This window comes from Pelophylax lessonae (assembly GCF_965119305.1).
Source record: "Pelophylax lessonae genome assembly, chromosome: 2".
NCBI lineage: Eukaryota > Metazoa > Chordata > Amphibia > Anura > Ranidae > Pelophylax > Pelophylax lessonae.
In genome coordinates this window covers 424,842,496-424,863,677 of record NC_138769.1, presented here as the reverse complement: position 1 = coordinate 424,863,677, position 21,182 = coordinate 424,842,496, and the positions used below count along the sequence as shown (strand labels likewise).

The following is a 21,182-nucleotide window of genomic DNA, read 5'->3' as shown; positions in this document are numbered from 1 at the left end:
CAAATGCAAAGGATATGACAAAAAACACCTGGATCAGAATAGCTCCCTGGTTAAGATCCGTCTGATGTTACACATGATAGTAATTCTCAGATGTAAAGTCCAATCAAATGTATGCAAATAAAGAGAAGGTAAATTATCATGGTGCAGTATATCAAAATGAGTGCATAGCATTTAAATATGGGAGGGTATTTCACCGGTGCTGGCATAATATATGTGCACACTACCTCCACCCCTCATGCAGTGCAAACTCACCAGAACTCTAAAAATCACACACACGCTCATAATAATGGACCAGAATGGATCTCGGCGTACCCTCGACAGGAAATCGATAAGCACCCCACGATATTTTCCCGATCACTTGTCAAACAATCACCATCAATGTGCAATAAAATGAAAAGTATCTTTATTAAGTGATATAGCACAAAAGCAAAAATATAGTAGCCACTCCTCAGTGGGCAGCTTGGCCCGACATGTTTCCGGCTAAATGCCATTCATCAGGGCTCCTGTGCACAGTTTAATTTCCATTAAACTGTGGTATCCTTTCGTTTCGAACGCATTACTCAGGCCATATCCGTATAGATATCAGCATAATTTTCCCTGTTTTTGATCTGATGGGTTTTCAAAGTGTTCCTTTCATTTTTTTGAGTAGTGGTGTGTTTTTTTTTTTTTTTTAACCTTTTGCTGACCACCTGCCGCAGATTTACTGTGGCAAGGCGGCTCGGCTGCGCGAATCACTGTACCCATACGTCGCTTCTCAGGAGCAATCGTAGGGGAGCGTGCCGCCATTCGAGAGAGGGAAAGCTGATCTGCAGGGCCTGCAGCTGCAATTGCCGCCTGGCACCCACGATCACTCCTCGGGGAGACAGAATGGTGGTCTGCCATTCTAAACACGACAGGCCATTCTATCAGCAATCAACACAGGGCTCCTGTGTTCCTTCTATTTAGGAACACAAGTCCCTGTGTTGATGCCATAAGCCCATCCCTCTGTTAGAAACACATTTAACCCTTTGATCACACCTGGTGTTAACCCCTTCCCTGCCAGTACAGTAACAGTGCATATTTCTCTGTCGCTCATTGACAGACGCAGTCCTCTTTGGTTAATATCAAATTGGGTTATACTGCCCTCTACAGGAGTAGGACACTAGGCAGAAGAAAACGTTCTGGCCACACCTTAGGGGCAGTCCCAGAGGGTATATCCTCTCTCTCTCTCTCTGCTACAGAATGTCAGTTTTTTTCTGTCTAGTCAGGAGTAAGGACCTAAGTTCCTTGCTGGGATCTTTGGTCCTGGCAATATTTTTTTAGATAAATCATTTTTAGTTAGCTTTTTTTCTCCAGTTGTTCCTGTGAGATCTTCAAGCAAATTATGCCGCATCTGGGCGACGGGCTGGATGTTGAGGTCCAGTGGTCACCCCAGCCGGCCTACAAGCGCGTGCAGACTCCAGCTCCGCGCTGGATCGGCCGCGACGCATTCAAACAATTATGCTGGAGCTGGGCGACGGGCTGGATGTCGAGATCCAGTGGTCACCCCAGCCAGCTTACGAACGCGTGCAGGCCCTAGCTCCGCGCTGGGTCGGCCTGCGACATAGTCCCGCTGGATGGGGACTGGACCTGCGAGTTAAACGTCTCACCAGGACGCCTACGACCAGTCAGAAAACTGAGTCAGGGCGTCCGTATTGGTCGACAGCCCCCCCACCTCGGTGGAGAGGGGTTCTGTTAGGAGTGGGTGCCCGCTGGTTCCGGTATGGTGAGTAGAATGTTCCCTCTCCCCCCCTGTCGGGTTTTGGGATGGATACGGGCCCCTTTGTGGATGGTCGGACCCTCTTGATCCTAGGGTTCCCCCTCTATCCTATGACATGTTTCACAAATATCCCTCATGATAGTGTGATTGGTGAATAAGAGATACACTCCAGGAAGCTTGGTTTGGGAGCTGACTATCTAATAGTCACTGTAAAGAACTGGTGCTGTAAGAAGAGGAAGCCATGACTGGGGTCAAGGATGGAGACAGGGGCTGGCGTTACTAGTAGTCATGTAAAGGGGTGATATAATACAAGCACCTACCCAATGCATAGTGTTGCAGTTACAGGGACTACAGCCATCCTCCCGCAGGTCGCACAGCACAAGCCGCTGCTATCCTCCCGCAGGCCGCACGGATTCCGCAGGCCGCCGCCATCCTCCAGCAGGCCACACGAGATCCGCAGGCCGCCGCTCTCCTACCGCAGGCAGCACGGATCCCGCAGGCCGCTACCATCCGCCCGCAGGCTGCATGATTTAGCCGCCATCTTTCCGCAGGTCGCGCAGGCCGCCATTTTGGCGTAGCCTGGTGTCTCCTGCATGGGGGCGGCCATGTTTGATATGCCCAGCTACCTCGAGGAGTAGCAGGGGGAGGGCCGGAAGGCGTGTAAAGGGGCGGAGCCGCCTCCTTTACCCGGGAAAACTATTCACAAGACTTCCTGGTCTGCAAAGGACAGCGCTGAGAGCAGTTTGGTAGAAGCTTCTCTGCATCAGGTGGTGAGCCCTTGGGGTCTCTCTCTCTCTGTGGGGGTCCAAAAGCAGGTACGCTGAGGGGCGCTGTTGCGCTGGGGGATTACACATAAAAAAAAAAACCAAAAAAAGGTTTTTTTTCTTTTGCAAATTTTTGTTTGCTGGCAAGTGTCCCTGGATTAGTCATGGACCCTGCCACACATGTATCCCCACCTGATCCCCTTGAGGTGGCCGCAGGACCCTCCAGTTCCCCACTTACTATTGATGCATTGTCAGCGGGTTTGGAGTCTTTTGTATCCCAGGTGGAGGTGGCCTGTCAGGGACGGGGCGCAAAGAATCGACCCCCACCTACCCCTATTTCATCTGACATTTCAGATACAGATTCTGAGCCTGTCACTGCAGCTGCAGGTTCCTCTTCTGGAGCTTGTGTCTCGGGTACGGTCTCCTCAGACAGTGAGGAGGACGTTTCTGCCTCCGCCATAGGACAGGAAGAAGCGTTGGTGGATGCACTAATTTTGTCTGTCCGGGAAACCTCAAGACTTGAGGTTACACCGGCAGAGGTAGCTGATACTGAAATTCCTTTTGGTACTAACAAACCTACCAAGATGGCAAGGGTGTTTCCCTTGCCCAAATGTTTTGGTAATATAATTAAAGAGGAATGGGGTCGACCAAAACGAACCCCGTGGATTCACAGATTTCCAGACTAAATAAAGCTACTGTTATCCCATTGGAGGATGCTCCGTCCTTTAGGGATCCGGTGGATCGTAAGGTGGAAGCCGTGTCCCGCTCCATCTTTTCCCTGATCGGGTCAGCTTTTAGACCAGTGATTGCAATTGGTTTGGTTTCACAAACATTGACAGAATGGACCAAGTTGTTACGCCGGGACTTGGAGGGGAGAAGCATCCCCCCGGCAGTATCAGACTTGCTGGAGCAAATGATACAAGGACTACAGTTTGTGACGCCGCTCTGGACGCCACTCCATTGTTGGGGCGTGCATCAATTTCAGCAGTGGTCCTCAGGCGTGTGCTGTGGTTAAAGTGCTGGTCGGCGGATCAAGGTTCCAAAAAAGCTTTTGGCTAACTTTCAGGGGAATCGCCTGTTTGGGGCCACCTTGGATGAGATTATTAAGGATCTCACTGGGGGCAAGAGCACTTTTTTGCCACAGAATACTAAGGGTAAAGGACCTTGTCAGAGACGGGGGCCTTCCTTTTCCGCTCATAAAATTTTTTTTCGCTCCGCTGGGGCGGGCGATAAGGCAAAGCCCTCCAAAGCCCCTCCAGGAGAATTCAAGGGGCGCTGGTCGGGTAAACAAAAGTCCGGCTCTTCCAGAGCTGAAGATAAGACTACTAAAGCCTGAAGGTGCGCCCCCACCCATATCTGGGGTTAGGGGAAGTCTTCACCGGTTTCCGGATCCATGGCTTTCCAGAATCCCGGACAAGTGGGTTCGCGAAGTCATACGGTCGGGATACAAGATCGAGTTTCGATCACTTCCACCGGTGCGATTCTTCCCTTCCAATATCCGACTATCCCCGGATCGCTTAGAAGCTTTGCGGGGGGCAGTAACGGATTTGATGCAACAAGGAGTGGTGGTCCACGTTCCTTGGACAGAGTGTTTTCAGGGGTTCTATTTGAACCTATTCCCAATACCCAGAAAAGAGTGCAAGGTGCGTCCAATTCTGGACTTAAAAGCAATCTTTTTGTCAGGGTACAAAAATTCAAAATGGAGTCCATTCGCACAGTAGCGGCCTCCCTGCATCAGGGGGATTTTCTGGAGTCCATAGACATCAGATGCCTATCCTCACATTCCCATTTACGCAGGACATCAGCGTTTCCTGCGTTTTTCCGTTGAAGAGAACCATTATCAGTTTGCGGCGTTACCCTTTCGTCTCGCCTCGGCTCCATGGGTCTTCGCAAAGGTGTTGGCCCCAGTTTTGGCGCTGTTGCGACAGCGAGGCATATCGATTCTAGGTTACCTAGACGATCTTCGGCTCCGTGCGGAATCTCCGCAGACTCGGTTGCTAAACTTGGAGATCACCATGATCTCTTTGCAAGAGTTCGGGTGGCTGGTGAACCTGCAGAAGTCCTCTCTGGTTCCCACCAGGAGGCTGGAATATCTGGGTCTAATTTTAGACACATCCATGGCAAAAGTGTTTCTCCCTGCGGAGAAACTCCGGAAGATTCAATCAACGATTCAGTTGTTACTATCCGTCAACTGGCCTTCCCTTCGGACTTGCATGAGGGTCCTGGGTCTGATGGTGGCTTCCTTCGAGGCAGTACCATTTGCCCAGTCCCATACCCGAATCCTTCAAAAGGAGATTCTTCTCAAATGGAACCGGAATCCCGATTCCCTGGACAATCGGATCCGACTGAGCGAGCGGGCCAGGGACCCTCTGGTCTGGTGGCTTCGGTCTCCGATGCTCAGCCAGGGGAAGTCATTTCTTCCAATATACTGGACGATTGTCACCACGGATGCTAGTCTATCCGGGTGGGGAGGAATTCTCGGCAGATTATCTGCTCAGGGGCTTTGGTCCCTAGAAGAGTCCAGGTTACCGATTAAATGTATTGGAACTGAGAGCGATCAGACTTTGTCCGATTCATTGGACCGAGCAGCTCCGGGGCAGCCCGGTGCGGATCCAGTCGGACAATGCCACAGCAGTGGCTTACGTCAATCACCAGGGGGGCACCAAGAGTGTCCTGGCGGTCATAGAAGTGGCCATCATTCTTCGTTGGTCGGAACGGATTGTTCCAGCTCTCTCCGCGGTATTCATTCCGGGGTGGAGAATTGGCAGGCAGATTATCTCAGCAGTCAGATTCTGGATCAAGGGGAATGGTCTCTTCATCCAGAGTTATTCCACCAACTGTGCCTTCGTTGGGGCACCCCGAATGTGGATCTGTTGGCATCTCGGCTCAACAGGAAAGTGGAGGTTTGTGGCTCGCTCCCGCGATCCTCTAGCAGACGCGCTGGTCGCCCCGTGGGGGCAGTATCAGCTACTGTATGCCTTCCCTCCTCTCAAGTTGCTGCCGAAACTTCTTCGCAGGATAGAGGTGGAGGGAATCCCAGTTAATCCTGGTAGCTCCGGACTGGCCTCGTTGGGCCTGGTACGCCGACCTGATCAGGCTGGTCGCAGACGTTCCTTGGCGACTTCCCCTCAGGGAGGATCTGCTGTCGCAGGGACCGATCTTCCATCCTGCTTTACGATCGCTGGCTTAAACGGCCTGGCTATTGAGACCCAGGTGCTGAAGGACAAAGGGTTGTCAGCTTCAGTTATTCCTACTCTAATTAAAGCAAGGAAAGCGACTTCCAGAAAAGTCTATCATCGCACATGGAAGTCTTATATCGCGTGGTGTGAATCCCTTGGGTTCCCTCCACGTTCTTACTCGGTGGCCCGAATATTGGCCTTTCTGCAAAAGGGGGTTGAGCAGAAACTGTCCTTGAGCACCATCAAGGGTCAGGTTTCAGCGTTGGCAATCTTCTTTCAGAAGCCTCTGGCTACTCATTACTTGATGCGGAGTTTCATCCAGGGAGTGCGGCACCTGGCTCCACCGGTGCGCGTACCCTTACCGCCCTGGGATCTTAATTTGGTGCTGTCGGTTCTTCAGAAACCTCCCTTTGAAAATATCAGGGAGATTCCCTTGCTTACTTTATCCCAGAAGGTGGCCTTCTTGGTGGCTATCACTTCTGCACGCAGGGTGTCAGAACTGGCCGCATTATCCTGTCGTTCCCCATATCTGGTGGTTCATAGGGATAAGGTTGTTCTTCGTCCGAATCCATCCTTCCTTCCTAAGGTGGTTTCAGAGTTTCATTTGAATGAGGACATTGTTTTGCCTTCCCTGTGTCCTAAGCCCACTCATCCTCGGGAATTTGCGTTGCATTCCTTGGATGTGGTTCGGGCAATCAGGGTATACTTGAATACTACAGATTCATTTTGTAAGACGGATTCACTTTTTGTGATCACGGATGGCCTTAAGAAGGGGTTGCCTGCATCTGCCGCGACTATCTCCAAATGGATCAGGCAGACGGTGGTACAGGCTTATTCTATTAAGGGTCGGGAGCCTCCGTTCCCTGTTAAGGCACACTCCACTCGGGCGCTTAGTGCTTCATGGGCCTTTGGCCATCAGGCGTCAGTGCTTCAGGTTTGCAAGGCGGCTACATGGTCGTCAGTGCATACCTTTGCAAAATTTTATAAAGTTGATGTGACGGCATCGGCGGATGCCTCTTTTGGCCGCAAGGTTCTGCAGGCCGCTATTTGAGGAGACCGGTGGTCTACCTCGAGGGTTTTTTTCTGTTGGGTTTTCAGTTGTCTCATCCTTTTGCATGATGAGCCTTTAAAACTTCTAGTTGGCACCGGTTGGGCCTTCTGGATTGGATTTTGATTTCCGTTAATCCCACCCCTCATTTGTTGCACTGCTTTGGGACGTCCCAATTTGATATTAATCAAAGAAGACTGCGTCTGTCAATGAGCGACAGAGAAAAATGGATTTTTGTAAAATCTTACCGTAAAATCCTTTTCTCTTAAGCTCATTGACAGACACAGTACCCGCCCCTCTATTTTTGAGTTGGGTTAAATTCTGACACTGCTTTGTGACATAACTGACATCCTGTAGCAGAGAGGATATACCCTCTGGGACTGCCCCTAAGGTGTGGCCAGAACGTTTTCTTCTGCCTAGTGTCCTACTCCTGTAGAGGGCAGTATAACCCAATTTGATATTAATCAAAGAGGACTGCGTCTGTCAATGAGCTTAAGAGAAAAGGATTTCTCTATCGCTCATTGACAGACGTAGTCTTCTTGATTCTCAAGAGCTGGGTTATGTTGTCTCCGCAGGAGTAGGACTAGGCAGAAAGACAAAACGTTCTGGCTCCACCTTAGGGGCAGTCCCTGAGGGTATATCCTCCCTCTCTCTGCTACAGGGAATCAGTTTTTTTCTGTCTAGTCAGGAGTAAGGACCTAAGTTCCTTGCTGGGATCTTTTTGTCCTGGCAAGATTTTTTCTTTTAAAAAAAAAAAAAAAATGATTTTTTTTTTAGGCAGTTTTTCTCCAGTATTTTTTTCCTGTGAGATCTTCAAGCAAATACGCCGGACTGGGCGACACTAGTGGTCACCCCAGCCGGCCTACGAGCGCGCGCAGACCATTGCATTGCGCTTGGTCGGCCGCGACACATTCAAGTAAGTATGCGGGGCCGGGCTGGGTGTTGAGATCCAGTGGTCACCCCGGTTTCTGCCTACGAGCGCGTGCAGACCAGAGCTCCGCGCTGGGTCGGCCGCGATGGAGTCCCAGTGGAGGGACTGACCTTGCGAGTTAAAAGTCTCGCTTGGACGCCAGGAACCAGAGAGTCGAGGCGTCCGGAGTGGTCCACAACCCCCCACCCCGGTGGAGAGGGTATTGTGAAGAGAGGGTGCCTGTCGGTTCGGTATGGTGAGTAAACGTTCCCTTTTTTCTTTCCTCGTTATGAGGCAGTATGAATTATGGGCCCCTCCATACATGGTCAGTATATATCTGACACTAAAAGTCCCCCTTGTAAATACAGTATGTGTTTGTGGGAAGTGGACTTGGTTTGAGAGCTAACACTCTACCCAGCAGACTGTAGCATTACAGCAGACATAGGAGGTATAATCCTACCTTATTTGTAGTGTATCTCCTGTAGATCAATAAATCGCCACTTAGCAGAGATGCAGGTGGATGTGCTGGGAAAAACGATTTTGGCGGTCCGCCGCCATTTTGCCGTAGACCAGGTGCATGTATGTCCTCAGGTCACGCCGGCCGCCATGTTTTTGGAGTCTAATGTCTCCTGTATGGGGGCGGCCATGTTTCATGAGCCCAGCTACCTCGTGGAGAGCTGGGAACGCCGGAAGGCGTACACAGGGGGCGGAGCCACGTCCTTCTACCCGGGAAAAAGCAACAGCTCCTTCCAGTCTGTAAAAGACAGACGCTGACTGCAGTTGGTGGGAAACTTCACTGCATCGGTTGGTGAGCCTTGGGGGTCCCTCTCTCTCTCTGTGGGGATCGAGAAGCAGGTACTCTGAGGGGCGCTATTGCGCTAGGGGGAGACACATAAAAAAAAAAAAAAAAAAGTTTTTTTGTTTTTTCTGGCAAAGGTGTCCTGAATTAACATGGACCCTGCCACTCATGTATCTCCTCCGGATCACCTCGAGGGGTCTGCAGGATCCTCCAGCACCCCACTGACGATTGAATCATTGTCAGCTATTATGGAAACTTTTGTGTCCCGGGTGGAAGTGGCTTGTCAGGGACAGGGCGCAAGAAAGCGACCCCCGCCTAACCCCTTATTATCTGAAACCTCGGATTCAGACTCTGAGCCTATTTCTGCAGTTGCAGGTACTTCATCTGGGATTGGTGTCTCGTGTACTGTCTCTTCAGACAGTGAGGAGGATGTTTCGGCATCAGCCATAGCCAAAGAGGAAGCGTTGGTAAACGCACTCATTGTATCTGTTCAAGAAACCTTAAGATTACAGGGTATTCCGTCGGAAATGGCTGAAACTGAAATCCCTTTTGGGACTAAAAAACGCATCAAAGTGGCGAAGGTTTTTCCATTGCACAAATGTTTTGGCAATCCAATCAAAGAAGAATGGAGTCTGCCAAAACGCACTTCTACTATTTCTAAACGCATTAACAGGCGTTATCCGTTTGAAGAAACCCTCATTAAGAAATGGACAGAACCACCTGTGGTGGATTCACCAATTGCTAGATTGAATAAAGCCACGGTTATTCCTCTAGAAGACGCTCCGTCTTTTAAAGATCCAGTGGATCGCAAGATAGAAGCTATGTCTCGCACCATGTTTACCTTGATTGGATCAGCTTTCAGACCAATAATTGCTATTGGTCTGGTTTCGCAGGCTGTAACTGAATGGACCAAGTGGTTACGCCGGGACTTAGAAGAGGTCCCTCAGGCGGTATCAGATTTGTTGGAACAAATGATACAGGGGTTACAGTTTGTGTGTGATGCGGCGTTAGACGCCACTCCATTATTGGCGCGAGCATCAGTCTCAGCAGTGGTTCTCAGGCGTACACTGTGGCTAAAAGGTTGGTTAGCCGACCAAGGTTCCAAAAAAGCATTGGCTAATATCCCCTTTTTAGGAGAGCGTCTATTTGGAGCCAACTTAGATGAGATCATTAAGGATCTCACGGGTGGAAAGAGCACCTTTTTACCTCAAAATGTTAAAGGTAAAGGAACTCGTCAAAGACGAGGGCCTTCTTTTTCTGCTCACAAGAGGTTTTTTCGTCCCGCGGGTGAAAAAATTAAGTCCTCCAAAGCTCCTTCAGGAGGCTTCAGGGGACGTTGGTTGGGCAAGCAAAAGCCCGCCCCCTCCAGACCTGAAGATAAATCGTCCAAAGCCTGAAGGTGCGCCCCCACCCATAACTGGGGTGGGGGGACATCTTCGCCGGTTCCCGGATCCATGGCTTTCCAGAATCCCGGACAAGTGGGTTTGCGAAGTCATAAGGTCAGGGTACAAGATCGAGTTTCGATCTCTCCCACCGGCGCGATTCTTCCCTTCCAATATTCGACTATCCCCGGATCGTTTAGAAGATCTGCGGAGAGCAGTCACGGATTTACTACAACAAGGAGTGGTAGTCCACGTTCCTTGGACAGAACGTTTTCAGGGGTTTTATTCAAACCTATTTACAATACCCAGGAAAGAGGGCAAAGTGCGTCCAATTCTGGACTTTAAGGGCACTCAATTCTTTTGTCAACATAAGAAAATTCAGAATGGAGTCCATTCGCACAGTAGCAGCCTTCCTGCATCCAGGGGATGTCCTAGCGTCCATAGACATCAAGGACGCATATCTTCACATTCCCATTTTCGCAGGACATCAGCGGTTTCTACGCTTTTCCGTAGAAGAGAACCACTATCAGTTTGTGGCGTTACCTTTCGGTCTCGCCACGGCTCCTCGGGTCTTCACGAAGGTGTTGGCCCCAATGTTGGCACTACTGCGCCAAAGAGGCATATCGATTCTTGGTTACCTAGACGATCTTCTGCTTCAGGCAGAGTCTCCTCAGACCTTGCTACAAAACATAGAAATTACTATAATTTCTTAATTCGGGTGGCTGGTGAACCAGCAAAAGTCATTTCTGGTTCCCACCCAGAGGCTCGAATATCTGGGTCTAATTCTAGACACAGTCAGGACAAGAGTTTTTCTTCCGGTAGGGAAACTCCGGAAGATTCAATTAGCAGTCCAGTTGTTACTATCCAACAGCTGGTCTTCTCTTCGAACTTGCATGAGGGTTCTGGGGTTGATGGTGGCTTCCTTCGAAGCAGTCCCATTTGCCCAGTCCCATACCCGAATTCTTCAGCAAGAGATTATTCTCAGATGGAATCGGAATCCGGAATCCCTGGACAATCAGATCCGATTGAGCAAACAGACCAGAGAGTCTCTGGTCTGGTGGCTTCGGTCTCCGATGCTCAGCCAGGGAAAGTCATTTCTGCCAATATATTGGACGATAGTGACCACGGATGCCAGTCTATCCGGATGGGGAGGAATTCTCGGTCAGTTATCTGTCCAGGGACTTTGGTCCCTGGAAGAATCCAGGTGGCCGATAAATGTATTGGAACTGAGAGCGATCAGACTTTGTCTGATTCACTGGACCGAGCAGCTCCAGGGCAGCCCGGTTCGGATCCAGTCGGACAATGCCACGGCCGTGGCTTATGTCAATCACCAGGGGGGCACCAAGAGTGTCCGAGCGGCCAAAGAAGCGGCCTGCATTCTTCGCTGGGCGGAACGATTTGTTCCAGCGATCTCTGCGGTGTTCATTCCGGGGGTGGAGTATTGGCAGGCAGATTATCTCAGCCGTCAGACTCTGGATCAGGGGGAATGGTCCCTCCATCCAGAAGTTTTCCACCAGTTGTGCCTACGGTCGGGCACCCCGGATGTGGATCTGTTGGCATCACGAGTCAACAGGAAAGTACAGAGATTCGTGGCTCGCTCCCGCGATCCTCTAGCAGAGACCGCAGACGCACTGATCGCCCCGTGGGGGCAATACCAGCTAATGTATGCCTTCCCTCCTCTTGGGTTACTGCCAAGACTTCTTCGCAGGATAGAGGAGGAAGGAATTCCAGTAATTCTGGTAGCTCCGGACTGGCCTCGTCGAGCTTGGTACGCCGACGTGGTCAGACTGGTGGCGGACGTCCCGTGGAGACTTCCTCTCAGGGAGGACCTACTGTCTCAGGGACCGATCTTCCATCCTGCTTTACGATCGCTGGCTTTAACGGCCTGGCCATTGAGACCCAGGTGCTGAAGGACAAAGGTTTGTCAGCTTCAGTTATTCCTACTCTAGTTGAAGCAAGCAAAGCGACTTCCAGAAAGATTTATCATCGCACATGGAAGTCCTACATTGCATGGTGTGAACCTCTGGGGTTCCGTCCACGGTCTTATTCAGTTAGTCGAATATTAGCTTTTCTGCAACAAGGGGTTGAGCAGAAACTGGCCTTGAGTACTATCAAGGGTCAGGTCTCAGCATTAGCTATCTTCTTTCAGAAGCCTTTGGCTACTCATTCCTTGGTGCGGAATTTCATCCAGGGGGTGCGACATCTGGCTCCGCCAGTGCGCGCGCCGTTACCACCCTGGGATCTTAATTTAGTATTGTCGGTTCTTCAGAAACCTCCTTTTGAAGATATTAGGGAGATTCCTCTACCTACGTTGTCCCAGAAGGTGGCCTTCTTGGTGGCTATTACTTCTGCACGCAGGGTGTCAGAACTGGCTGCATTATCTTGTCGTTCCCCATATCTGGTGGTTCATAGAGATACGGTGGTTCTTCGTCCGAATCCATCCTTCCTACCAAAAGTGGTTTCAGAATTTCATCTGAATGAAGAAATTGTATTACCTTCCCTGTGTCCTAAGCCCAGTCATCCTCGGGAGTTTGCTTTACACTCCTTGGATGTGGTCCGGGCGATCAGGGTATACTTAAAAACGACAAACGGATTCACTTTTTGTGATCCCGGATGGACCCAAAAAGGGGTTGCCTGCATCTGCCGCGACCATTTCCAAATGGATCAGACAGACAGTGGTACAGGCTTATTCTATTAAGGGTCGGGAGCCCCCGTTCCCTGTTAAGGCGCACTCCACTCGGGCACTTAGTGCGTCATGGGCCTTTCGCCATCAGGCGTCAGTGGTCCAGGTGTGCAAGGCGGCTACCTGGTCGTCGGTGCATACCTTTACAAAACATTATAAAGTTGATGTAATGGCATCATCTGATGCCGTGTTTGGCCGCAAGGTTTTGCAGGCCGCCATTTGAGGAGACCAGTGGTCTGCCTCGAGGGTTTTTTTCCGTTGAAAATTTTTCTTTTGAGTCTCATTCTTTGTTTATAATGAGCCTTTAGAACTTCTAGTTTGGCACCGGTTGGGCCTTCTAGATTGGATTTTGATTTCTGTCAATCCCACCCCTCATTTGTGGCACTGCTTCTGGATGTCCCAGCTCTTGAGAATCAAGAAGACTACGTCTGTCAATGAGCGATAGAGAAAAATGGATTTTTGTAAGATCTTACTGTAAAATCCTTTTCTCTTAAGCTCATTGACAGACGTAGTACCCGCCCCTCTATCATTGAGTTGGGTTGGGTTAAATTCTCTGTTACTGCTTTAGAACAGAACTGATTCCCTGTAGCAGAGAGAGGGAGGATATACCCTCAGGGACTGCCCCTAAGGTGGAGCCAGAACGTTTTGTCTTTCTGCCTAGTCCTACTCCTGCGGAGACAACATAACCCAGCTCTTGAGAATCAAGAAGACTACGTCTGTCAATGAGCTTAAGAGAAAAGGATTTTACGGTAAGATCTTACAAAAATCCATTTTTTACGGTAAGATTTTACAAAAATCCATTTTTTTAGCACCGATTATTGTAGTAATGTCACTTGTCCCTCCCAAAAATGTCAGGTGTCCGATCTGTCCACCTCAATGTTGCAGTCACACTAAAAATTGCTGATCGCCGTCATTACTAGAAAAAAAAAATAGACCTAAATCTTTCCCCTCGTTTGTAGACCCAATAACTTGCGTAAACCAATCAATACGCACTTATTGGGATTTTTTTGGGAAATATGTGACAGAATAGAAATTTTGCCTAAAATTATAAAAATAGATTTTTTTTTTTTTTATTGGGAATGTTTTATATAGCAGAAAGTAAAAAAATGTTTTCTTTTTCAAAATTGCCGCTTTTTTTATAGCGCAAAAATTAAAACTCGCAGAGGTGAACAAATACCACCAAAAGAGAGCTCTATTTGTGGGGTATAAAGGACCTCAATTTTATTGGCGTGCGGCGTCGCACGACCGAGCAATTTTCAGTTTAAGTATCGCAGTGCCGAATTTCAAAAAATGCCCTTGGCATTAAGGGGGTAAAACCTTGTGGGCCTTAAGTGGTTAAAGAAATGAACTAGCAAGGCCTACCTAGTCAGGAAAACTTTGAAAAATATGATAAAACAAAGTGAAATTATAAACGTGAACTAACTTTAATAGTGTAGCGTGTCGGTAATGTGTGGGTATGTATGTACAGTGGGGAAAACCATTATTTGATCCCTTGCAAATTTTGTAAGTTTGCCCAGTTACAAAGAAATTAAGGATCTATAGTTTTTATCATACATGTATTTTAAATGATGGCGACAGAATATCAACCAAAAACCTGGAATAAACACATGATACAAGTGTTATAAATTGAGTTGCAGCTCAGTGAGTAAAAAAAGTATTTGATCCCTACCAACCAATAATTCTGGCTCCCACTGACTGGCTACATATGTGCTCATGTGTTACGCAGATTAGTCCTGTCATTTTACGAAGGTGTTCCTAATGACCACTCGTTATCTGTTTAAACACCTGTCCACAGAATCTTTCAAAATTCAAAGCTCTCTTCATCATAGAAATGTAGTATTTTTAGAAATTGTCTGGAGGGGCCCCGTTATGGAGATGGTCAGGTTACCCTGTGAGCTCTCTCCGCAGAAGTATGACAATTTCTTTGCCAAATGTAAATATAAACCAGGATTCAATGAAATTGGTGGGATTCCGCCCCTCAGCTTTTTCAAGGATGCCAACTATTTTATTTATTATAGGCACTTGCCTTCCATATGTTGTACAGTCACATCAATCCCTAACCCTCAAGGAACCTAAAAATTGAAGGTGCCTAACTCACGTTCATATTAGGGTTAATTTAAACAGGAGTCAACCTGTAAGGATGTCTTTTGGACTGTGGGAGAATACCGGAGTGGTTGGAATTTGAACAAACTACCTTAGTGCTGCTAACCATGTAGCCACTGTACTGCCCCAGATATTATTTAGTCGTAGTTAGTTCGCAATGTCCTCCACCCTAGCAGCATATTCTGAGGCTTTCATCGCACAGACGACATGGAGGCAGAGGTGATCTTCAATGGTACTCGCCCTCCCTTCAAGTGCTGTGACCCTCTCCCTGATTATTTTTGCTAATGATGGTGGATTTAATGGATTTCCTTTATTCCCTTAATCTCATTATTAAGTTGTGTAAGAGAACCAGAAGCATGTACTGCAGTGAGGATCTTTCAATGTGGTTTTGGGTGCACCTGGATCACTGTCACTGCACATGGCAGAAGATGGCTGCTGAGGCATACTGTGTCTGAAGAGGGAGAGTGAGGTGGATGAACTGCCTGTGTTAAAAACGGGAAGGGTTTGAGGCTGCAGACTTTGAATAGGCAAACTTGCCTAGTTTAGTGGCTGTGTTCTTCTGCCGGTCCTTTACTATTCCCTGTGGAAGTGGCTTCCCGCAATTTCAGGACAGCGTTCTCTCCTTCCTCCCTCCTCTGTTATGGCAGATGACCTGTGGCAGGGGAGACAGGATGACTCCTTTTTATGTACAGCTTTTACTGCCAAGTTAGTGTAGCAACATGTCAGGCTCTTATAAAAATAAAATCCACAAGTCGTAGAGCAAAACTTCCACTCACATGGATGGTTATTCCATGCCCCCCAAAAGGTGGTCTAAAGGTCCCTGTGACCTGAATGTGCTGAGTTCTTAGGAAGTGAGTGTGAGTGCAAGCAATTTAAGTGCTCTGGGTGCAGAAGATAGGCAAAATGACAGTGTGCCAGATTTGATTTTTTTGTGTTCTACTGCAAATTGTAAAAAATGCAGATGGGATGTATAAATGGGAAATTAAAGATAGGCATCTTGAATGTCTACTTCAAGAAACTAGATCTTGCAAGTTCCATGTTAAATTTAGAAACAAAATGAATTGCACTACTTTCAGAGTGGTTCTACATGCAGAAGGGTTTTTACCTTAACGTATTCTGTGCTCAAGGTTAAAATCCACCATGGTGCAGCCCTCTTCTTCTTCTTTTTTTTTTTTTTTTTACCTGAGCTTCATCTCAATCCAGCCATATGCATTAAAGCAGTGGGAGCCAATGAGGAGAGGGCGCGGAGCTGCACTGTGTGGGGACAATGTCCATTCACAGGAGTGCGGTTTAGGAACGAGCCTGCTCGGGTGCCCCCATAGCAAGAGGGGCTGGTGTGACCATTCCCTGGGACGAGGGTTCAGGGCAGTCTGCAAATCCTACTGTCCTTATCTATTTTTTTTTTTTTTTCCCCTCGCAAACCAACAAAAACTGCCTAAGTGGTAAGAGTTTGAAGCAATTTTGTACCCCTTTATAACCACCAATTAAACTGTAACAAGACTTCCCCCAAAATCAAGTTTTGTGACAAAAGCTACATTTTGGCTTTGAAGATGAAGCTAGGGGAGTGAGATGGGACGTTCTTCGTTTTGAGGAGGTAGAAGCCCCTGAAGAGGGGGATTTTGGAGCTGCACCTGTGGAAGGAGGACCTTTCCTCCTGTGACCTTCTTTATGAACTTGTCAAGTGCATCGCCAAAAAAAAAAAAAATCTCCATAGACTACTCTTTAGATTGGTAACCTGCCAACACTTTTTTTTTTTTTTTGTTAAATTTGAGCACTGGCACTAGAATTATTGCTTGCTCTGGTGTTAGTGGCAATACCTCACACACGGTGCAATCATGGTGTATCCGTTCAGGAATGCTGTGTGGGGAGAGGAGGGAGTATTTAAGTTTTTTTTTTTTTTTTTTTTTCCTGTTTTTTTCCTGTTTTTTTTTTTTTTTTTATTTACCTTTATTTCTAAAACAAGAAATGAACAACATTCCTTCTGATGGCATGGTCAGTGACTGGTACTTTTAGGTTATCTGGTGTTTTAAGACCCCTGATCCCTCCTCTGCCCACCAACACACGTGATGAAACCGATTTGGTTTGATGCTTGCCTAGCCGGTAACAGTAAACAAGTTGAAACCAGAAGTGACAAAATCCTTGTTGCCTCTGGGATAGCCTTTCACAGAAGGGGAGTAACTGATGATCCTCCTGTCTGCAGCTGACCATGTGTGGTGGTCCTGGACTCCGTTAAATGCAAGAGCCGGGAAATGGTGCCTATAGGGGCTCTGTTCACGTTTACAATAAAGCCCATTGCCGTCTTTTTAAAGCTGATTGCAAATGTTGATACCGGGATCATGACTGCATCCATGATCCTGGTCACAACTACTTGTACCCAAGGATGTACCGGGCTTGAGGTAGTTAAGTGATTGAGCTCTTCTCCCTTCTGGAGAAGCTTTCTATGCTTAAAAATCCTAGCAAATCTGAGGTCTCATGGAGTGGGGAAGGGGTTATAGAGTTGCACTAAAAGGGTTTGTCCAAAAGCTTTGCCAGTGTCCCTCTCAGTCAGAAATAGCGGGGTATAAACCCAGTCTGTTAATATCCAGCCTGCATTTTGTACTGTATGCTTAGTCGGTTTAGTAAAAGAATAAAATGGAAAAACTGCACAAGGGATGTTACTATTAGTGCGATGTGTCCCTTGTGTTGCTGGCTTCTGCTTTAGTCAAACTCTTCCTCATTCCCTGCAGTCTTCCGGGCAGGGGTTATTAGAGTTGTAAAACCGGTCATATGTACTGATCAAGAGTGCCAGTCCTTTCCACCTACCTCCCCCATTCATAGGTGTACTATAGCTTCTGTGAATTAAAATGTATCTAGGGACGGAGGAGGCAGACCTTTTTTTTATTTCATCCCACTGTCCTCGAGAAAAATGCTCTTCATAAAATAGTTTTCACTGTGCAGAAAATAATGGGTTGTAAAACTCCCATCTCTTGGAGTATGAGTTGTAAAATTCCCATCCCTTGGAGAAATATATGACACTTGTGTTGGTAGATCAGAGAAAAGTGATTCATTCCATTCTGGCTATCATTTAATATTCCTGTAATATCTGTCTGATGGTATTTTCAAAGTAAGAACAAACTGGTATAGAGAGCGCTTCTTTCTGTGGGCTATTAAGGCAATAAATAGAAAAATATAAAGTTACAACCAGTGTCAGTGCTTTGCCATTTCAAGGAATGTTTTCTTTATTTTGCGTGATGTTTTATCAATGTGGAAGTGTAGTACGTATGGATTTTTTTTAAAATTAAGGAGTTGCCTTTTTTAAAGTTCATTGTATATTTTATCTGCAATAACATTGGATCAATCTTATCCTATCCATTTCTAGAAGTTATAGTACAGCTTCTACAAGATGAGGGCAGAAAGTGTGAGCATAGTCCTCACTCCTCCTAAAGTGATACAAAAAAAAAAAGAGAAGAGTGGTGGTTGTTTTAAAAAATGAATTGAGCTTTTATTTTTGACTCGGAAAGTTTAGCTCGAAGATTGGTTTAACGCTTACGTGATTTCACAAACTAATTGACCAGTTTTTTATTGTGCTGATAATTGGTTAGCTTGTAAACATTTTTTGTTGATTTTTTTTTTTTTTTTTTACAGATGGTGTCAGTCAATAGGGCGCTTGTGGAAAGAGGCTTCGCAGAATGGGTGGACAGCTATTAAGTCTTGACAACATTTCAGTAAATCTATTTTGTACTGTATTAGGCTTGGCATAGAGACTGTTCATATGACTGAAAAATCAACACTCCTCTTACGTTCATCTGATGGCTTGGTTGTTTGGTCAGTGAAAATTCACAGCAATAGTCTGTCTGGAGAACAGACCACAAAGCCATAAACTTTTTTTTTTTTTTTTTTTATTGTGCAAGTTTCACCTCCCATGAACCAAATGCCACTTTGTGTTATTGTCATAGATGCTACATTTCTAATCGCACAGTATGACGACTTGTATGTTGAATTCACCAGTTACTGGTTTGATTATAGAGCGAGTTTACATTAAATTTTTGACAATTAGGACTACAGCTAGAACTAAAAGGACATCACATAAATTGGGCATGTGTATTGTACTCTTTTGAACATCCTGTTTGCCAAGCCTGATGTGTAATTTATCGTTTTGTACCTTTGCAAATCTTTGTAAATATATAAGTGAGATCACTGTAATATTTTGTATGAGAACACTGGAAAAAAAAAAAAGGGAACGTCACAATTTCAACACAACTTTTGCTCAGACCAGTTTGTTGCACAAATGCGTTTAAGGGCCAGCGTGCCTTCAAATTCTGTTAATGGAAAAATCTGCAAAGCATTCAAAAATCCATAATTAATTCTTAAGAGCTTTTCACAATTTAAAGTGTTTTTGATCATGGAATTTGACTCTTTGCTATACTCAGGGGTTTAAAATCCCATTTGTAGACTTTGCAGTAAACTACTTTTTGGCCTGTTTTGCCAGATAAGTGAGTGGGCTACACCTGTTTGCATAGGAAATGAGTAAAATAGATTATATCATGTAAAATAGATTGTGAAGATTATATACATTTATGAATGACATTTGCCCTAAATTAGATCTGAATTTTACGCTGTTGACCCCATTACAGAATATTAAATGTTTTTGTGGGCATAATCCTGTATAATATTGAGATTTGCCATATGGACTGGTGTTGTGATCTAATAAATTTTTTGCTACTTTGTACAAATGTAAAAAGTAAAATGAATTATTGCATCTGTGTGCCCTTTTTTTATTTCATGACAAATGGATTTTAAACCTGTAAAAGTAATATAAATCCAGTTAAAGTATTGTAAAGTGCATATTTTTCTGAAGAACCTCTTGTGAATGGGTGGGAAATGTAAAGTTAAAAAAATAAAGCACTGAGCAGAAAGCATTAATCACTGAACGAATTGATTTTTTAGAAATGTCTTGTTCTGGTTCGTCCTACTTTTACAAGACATTGTACAGATCCTTCTTGACCCAATGGCAAATATAAAAAATGTGTGGCCAGCAGGGTAAAATGACAATGGCTTGTTGCATTGTTATTGTAGTAATGAACTATGCTGCTATAGTGTCGCTGTATGAGTTTTGAAGGGTTAATTTTGTATAACTATTTTACGTTGGCTGTATTAAGTCATAATGGTAAATGATCAAAGATCTATTTGGCATTATTTAGAACTGTAGAGATTTTGGAATATGAAAAATTTAGAGCCATTTTGATCAGCAAGTTCATTGCAAATTACAAGACTTAGGAACTTCGTCTTAGACCATTATTAAGCTGTTGCTTCAAGTGATTGGACACTGGCAAGTAAAGCTGTATGGTCAGCCCTACCACTTGCCGATCAACCACAATACATTTACGTCATTACTTAAATGCCATTGTTAGCTGCCATAACCCCAGTATATTGTACTGTGGGCGATTCTGCATCTGATAAAAGTGGTCCCAGAGGAGGATTTGCAATGGGATCACGTTTCGAGGCGGCGGTAGGAGTAAGCCCAGATCTGATCTGCCGGATGCCTGGATAGGAAGCCAAGTGAGGGAATAGTGGCCCCCACTCGGCTCTATGCCCTTGGAGGACTGGCGCGACGTCTGATGTCACTTCTGCCCCTCTGCCTTTTACCACTTAAGGACCGCCCGCCACAGGTATACTGACACCCGCGATCGCTCCCCGCTGAGAGAACGGTCAGCTGTTGTAAACACAGCTGACCGTTCTTCTCTCTGGAATGATCAGAGTGCCTGTGATCCTTCTATGTAGGATCACAGGTGTCTGTGATCATTTCACAAGCCCCGCCCCCATACAGTTAGAATCACTTCCCTAGGCTCACATTTAACCCCTTGATCACCCACAGTATTAACCCCTTTGTGTCATTATTACAGTAAACAGTGCATATTTTTAGCATCGATTACTGTAGTAATGTCACTGGTCCCCCCCAAAAGTGTCAATCTCATGGGGTCCACTCTGTCTGCCGCAGTCCTGCTAAAAATCGCAGCCAGTACAAGGAAAAAAAAAATACCTAAAAAGGACTTGACTCTCTCCTGTAGTTAGTAGACGCGATAACTTTTGCGCAAACCAATCAAAATACGCCTATTGTGATTTATTTATTTTTAACCAAAAATATGTAGCAGAAAACAACTTGGCCTAAGTGCCGGTTCTCACTTCTGCGAAGCAGGAATGCTGCGAATATGCAGTGTGTTCCCGCATCGCATCTGCACATCTGGCAGTTCACACTGCCATATGCAATACGCAGGGGGTGTCAATTAAAAGTTGACGGCACCCCCAGTTGCGATCGCATATCGCAGTGCGATGTGCAAGTACCCACAGAATCCGATCACACAAGTGTGAACCACTATGCGATCCGATTCTACTGCGGCTCAAAAAATGCCTCCTGTGCGTGTTTGGTGCGAATTCAGCCATACAAAGTGTATGGCTGAACTCGCATCCGCACATCAGATCGCATGTAATTAGGAGCAGTGCGCTCCGAATTACATGCAATCTCCGCAAACGCGGAAGTGTGAAACGGCACTAAAATGTTAAAAATGTTTTTTTTTTTTTTTGAGAATGTTATACAGT

At 46.3% G+C, this 21,182-nt stretch overlaps 1 protein-coding gene across 4 annotated transcripts in view; it reads left to right on the top strand.

Moving 5' to 3' along the window:
• The window catches only part of AKAP1 (A-kinase anchoring protein 1), a 156,927-nt gene extending 138,476 nt beyond the window's left edge, over positions 1–18,451 (top strand). For all 4 annotated transcript variants that reach the window (XM_082245276.1, XM_082245279.1, XM_082245277.1 and 1 more), the window contains one exon: positions 18,231–18,451. In XM_082245276.1, coding sequence (XP_082101402.1) covers positions 18,231–18,293 — 63 coding nt within the window. In that variant the 3' untranslated portion in view covers positions 18,294–18,451. The remainder of the gene's footprint in view (positions 1–18,230) is intronic.
• The last annotated feature ends 2,731 nt before the right edge of the window (positions 18,452–21,182 follow it).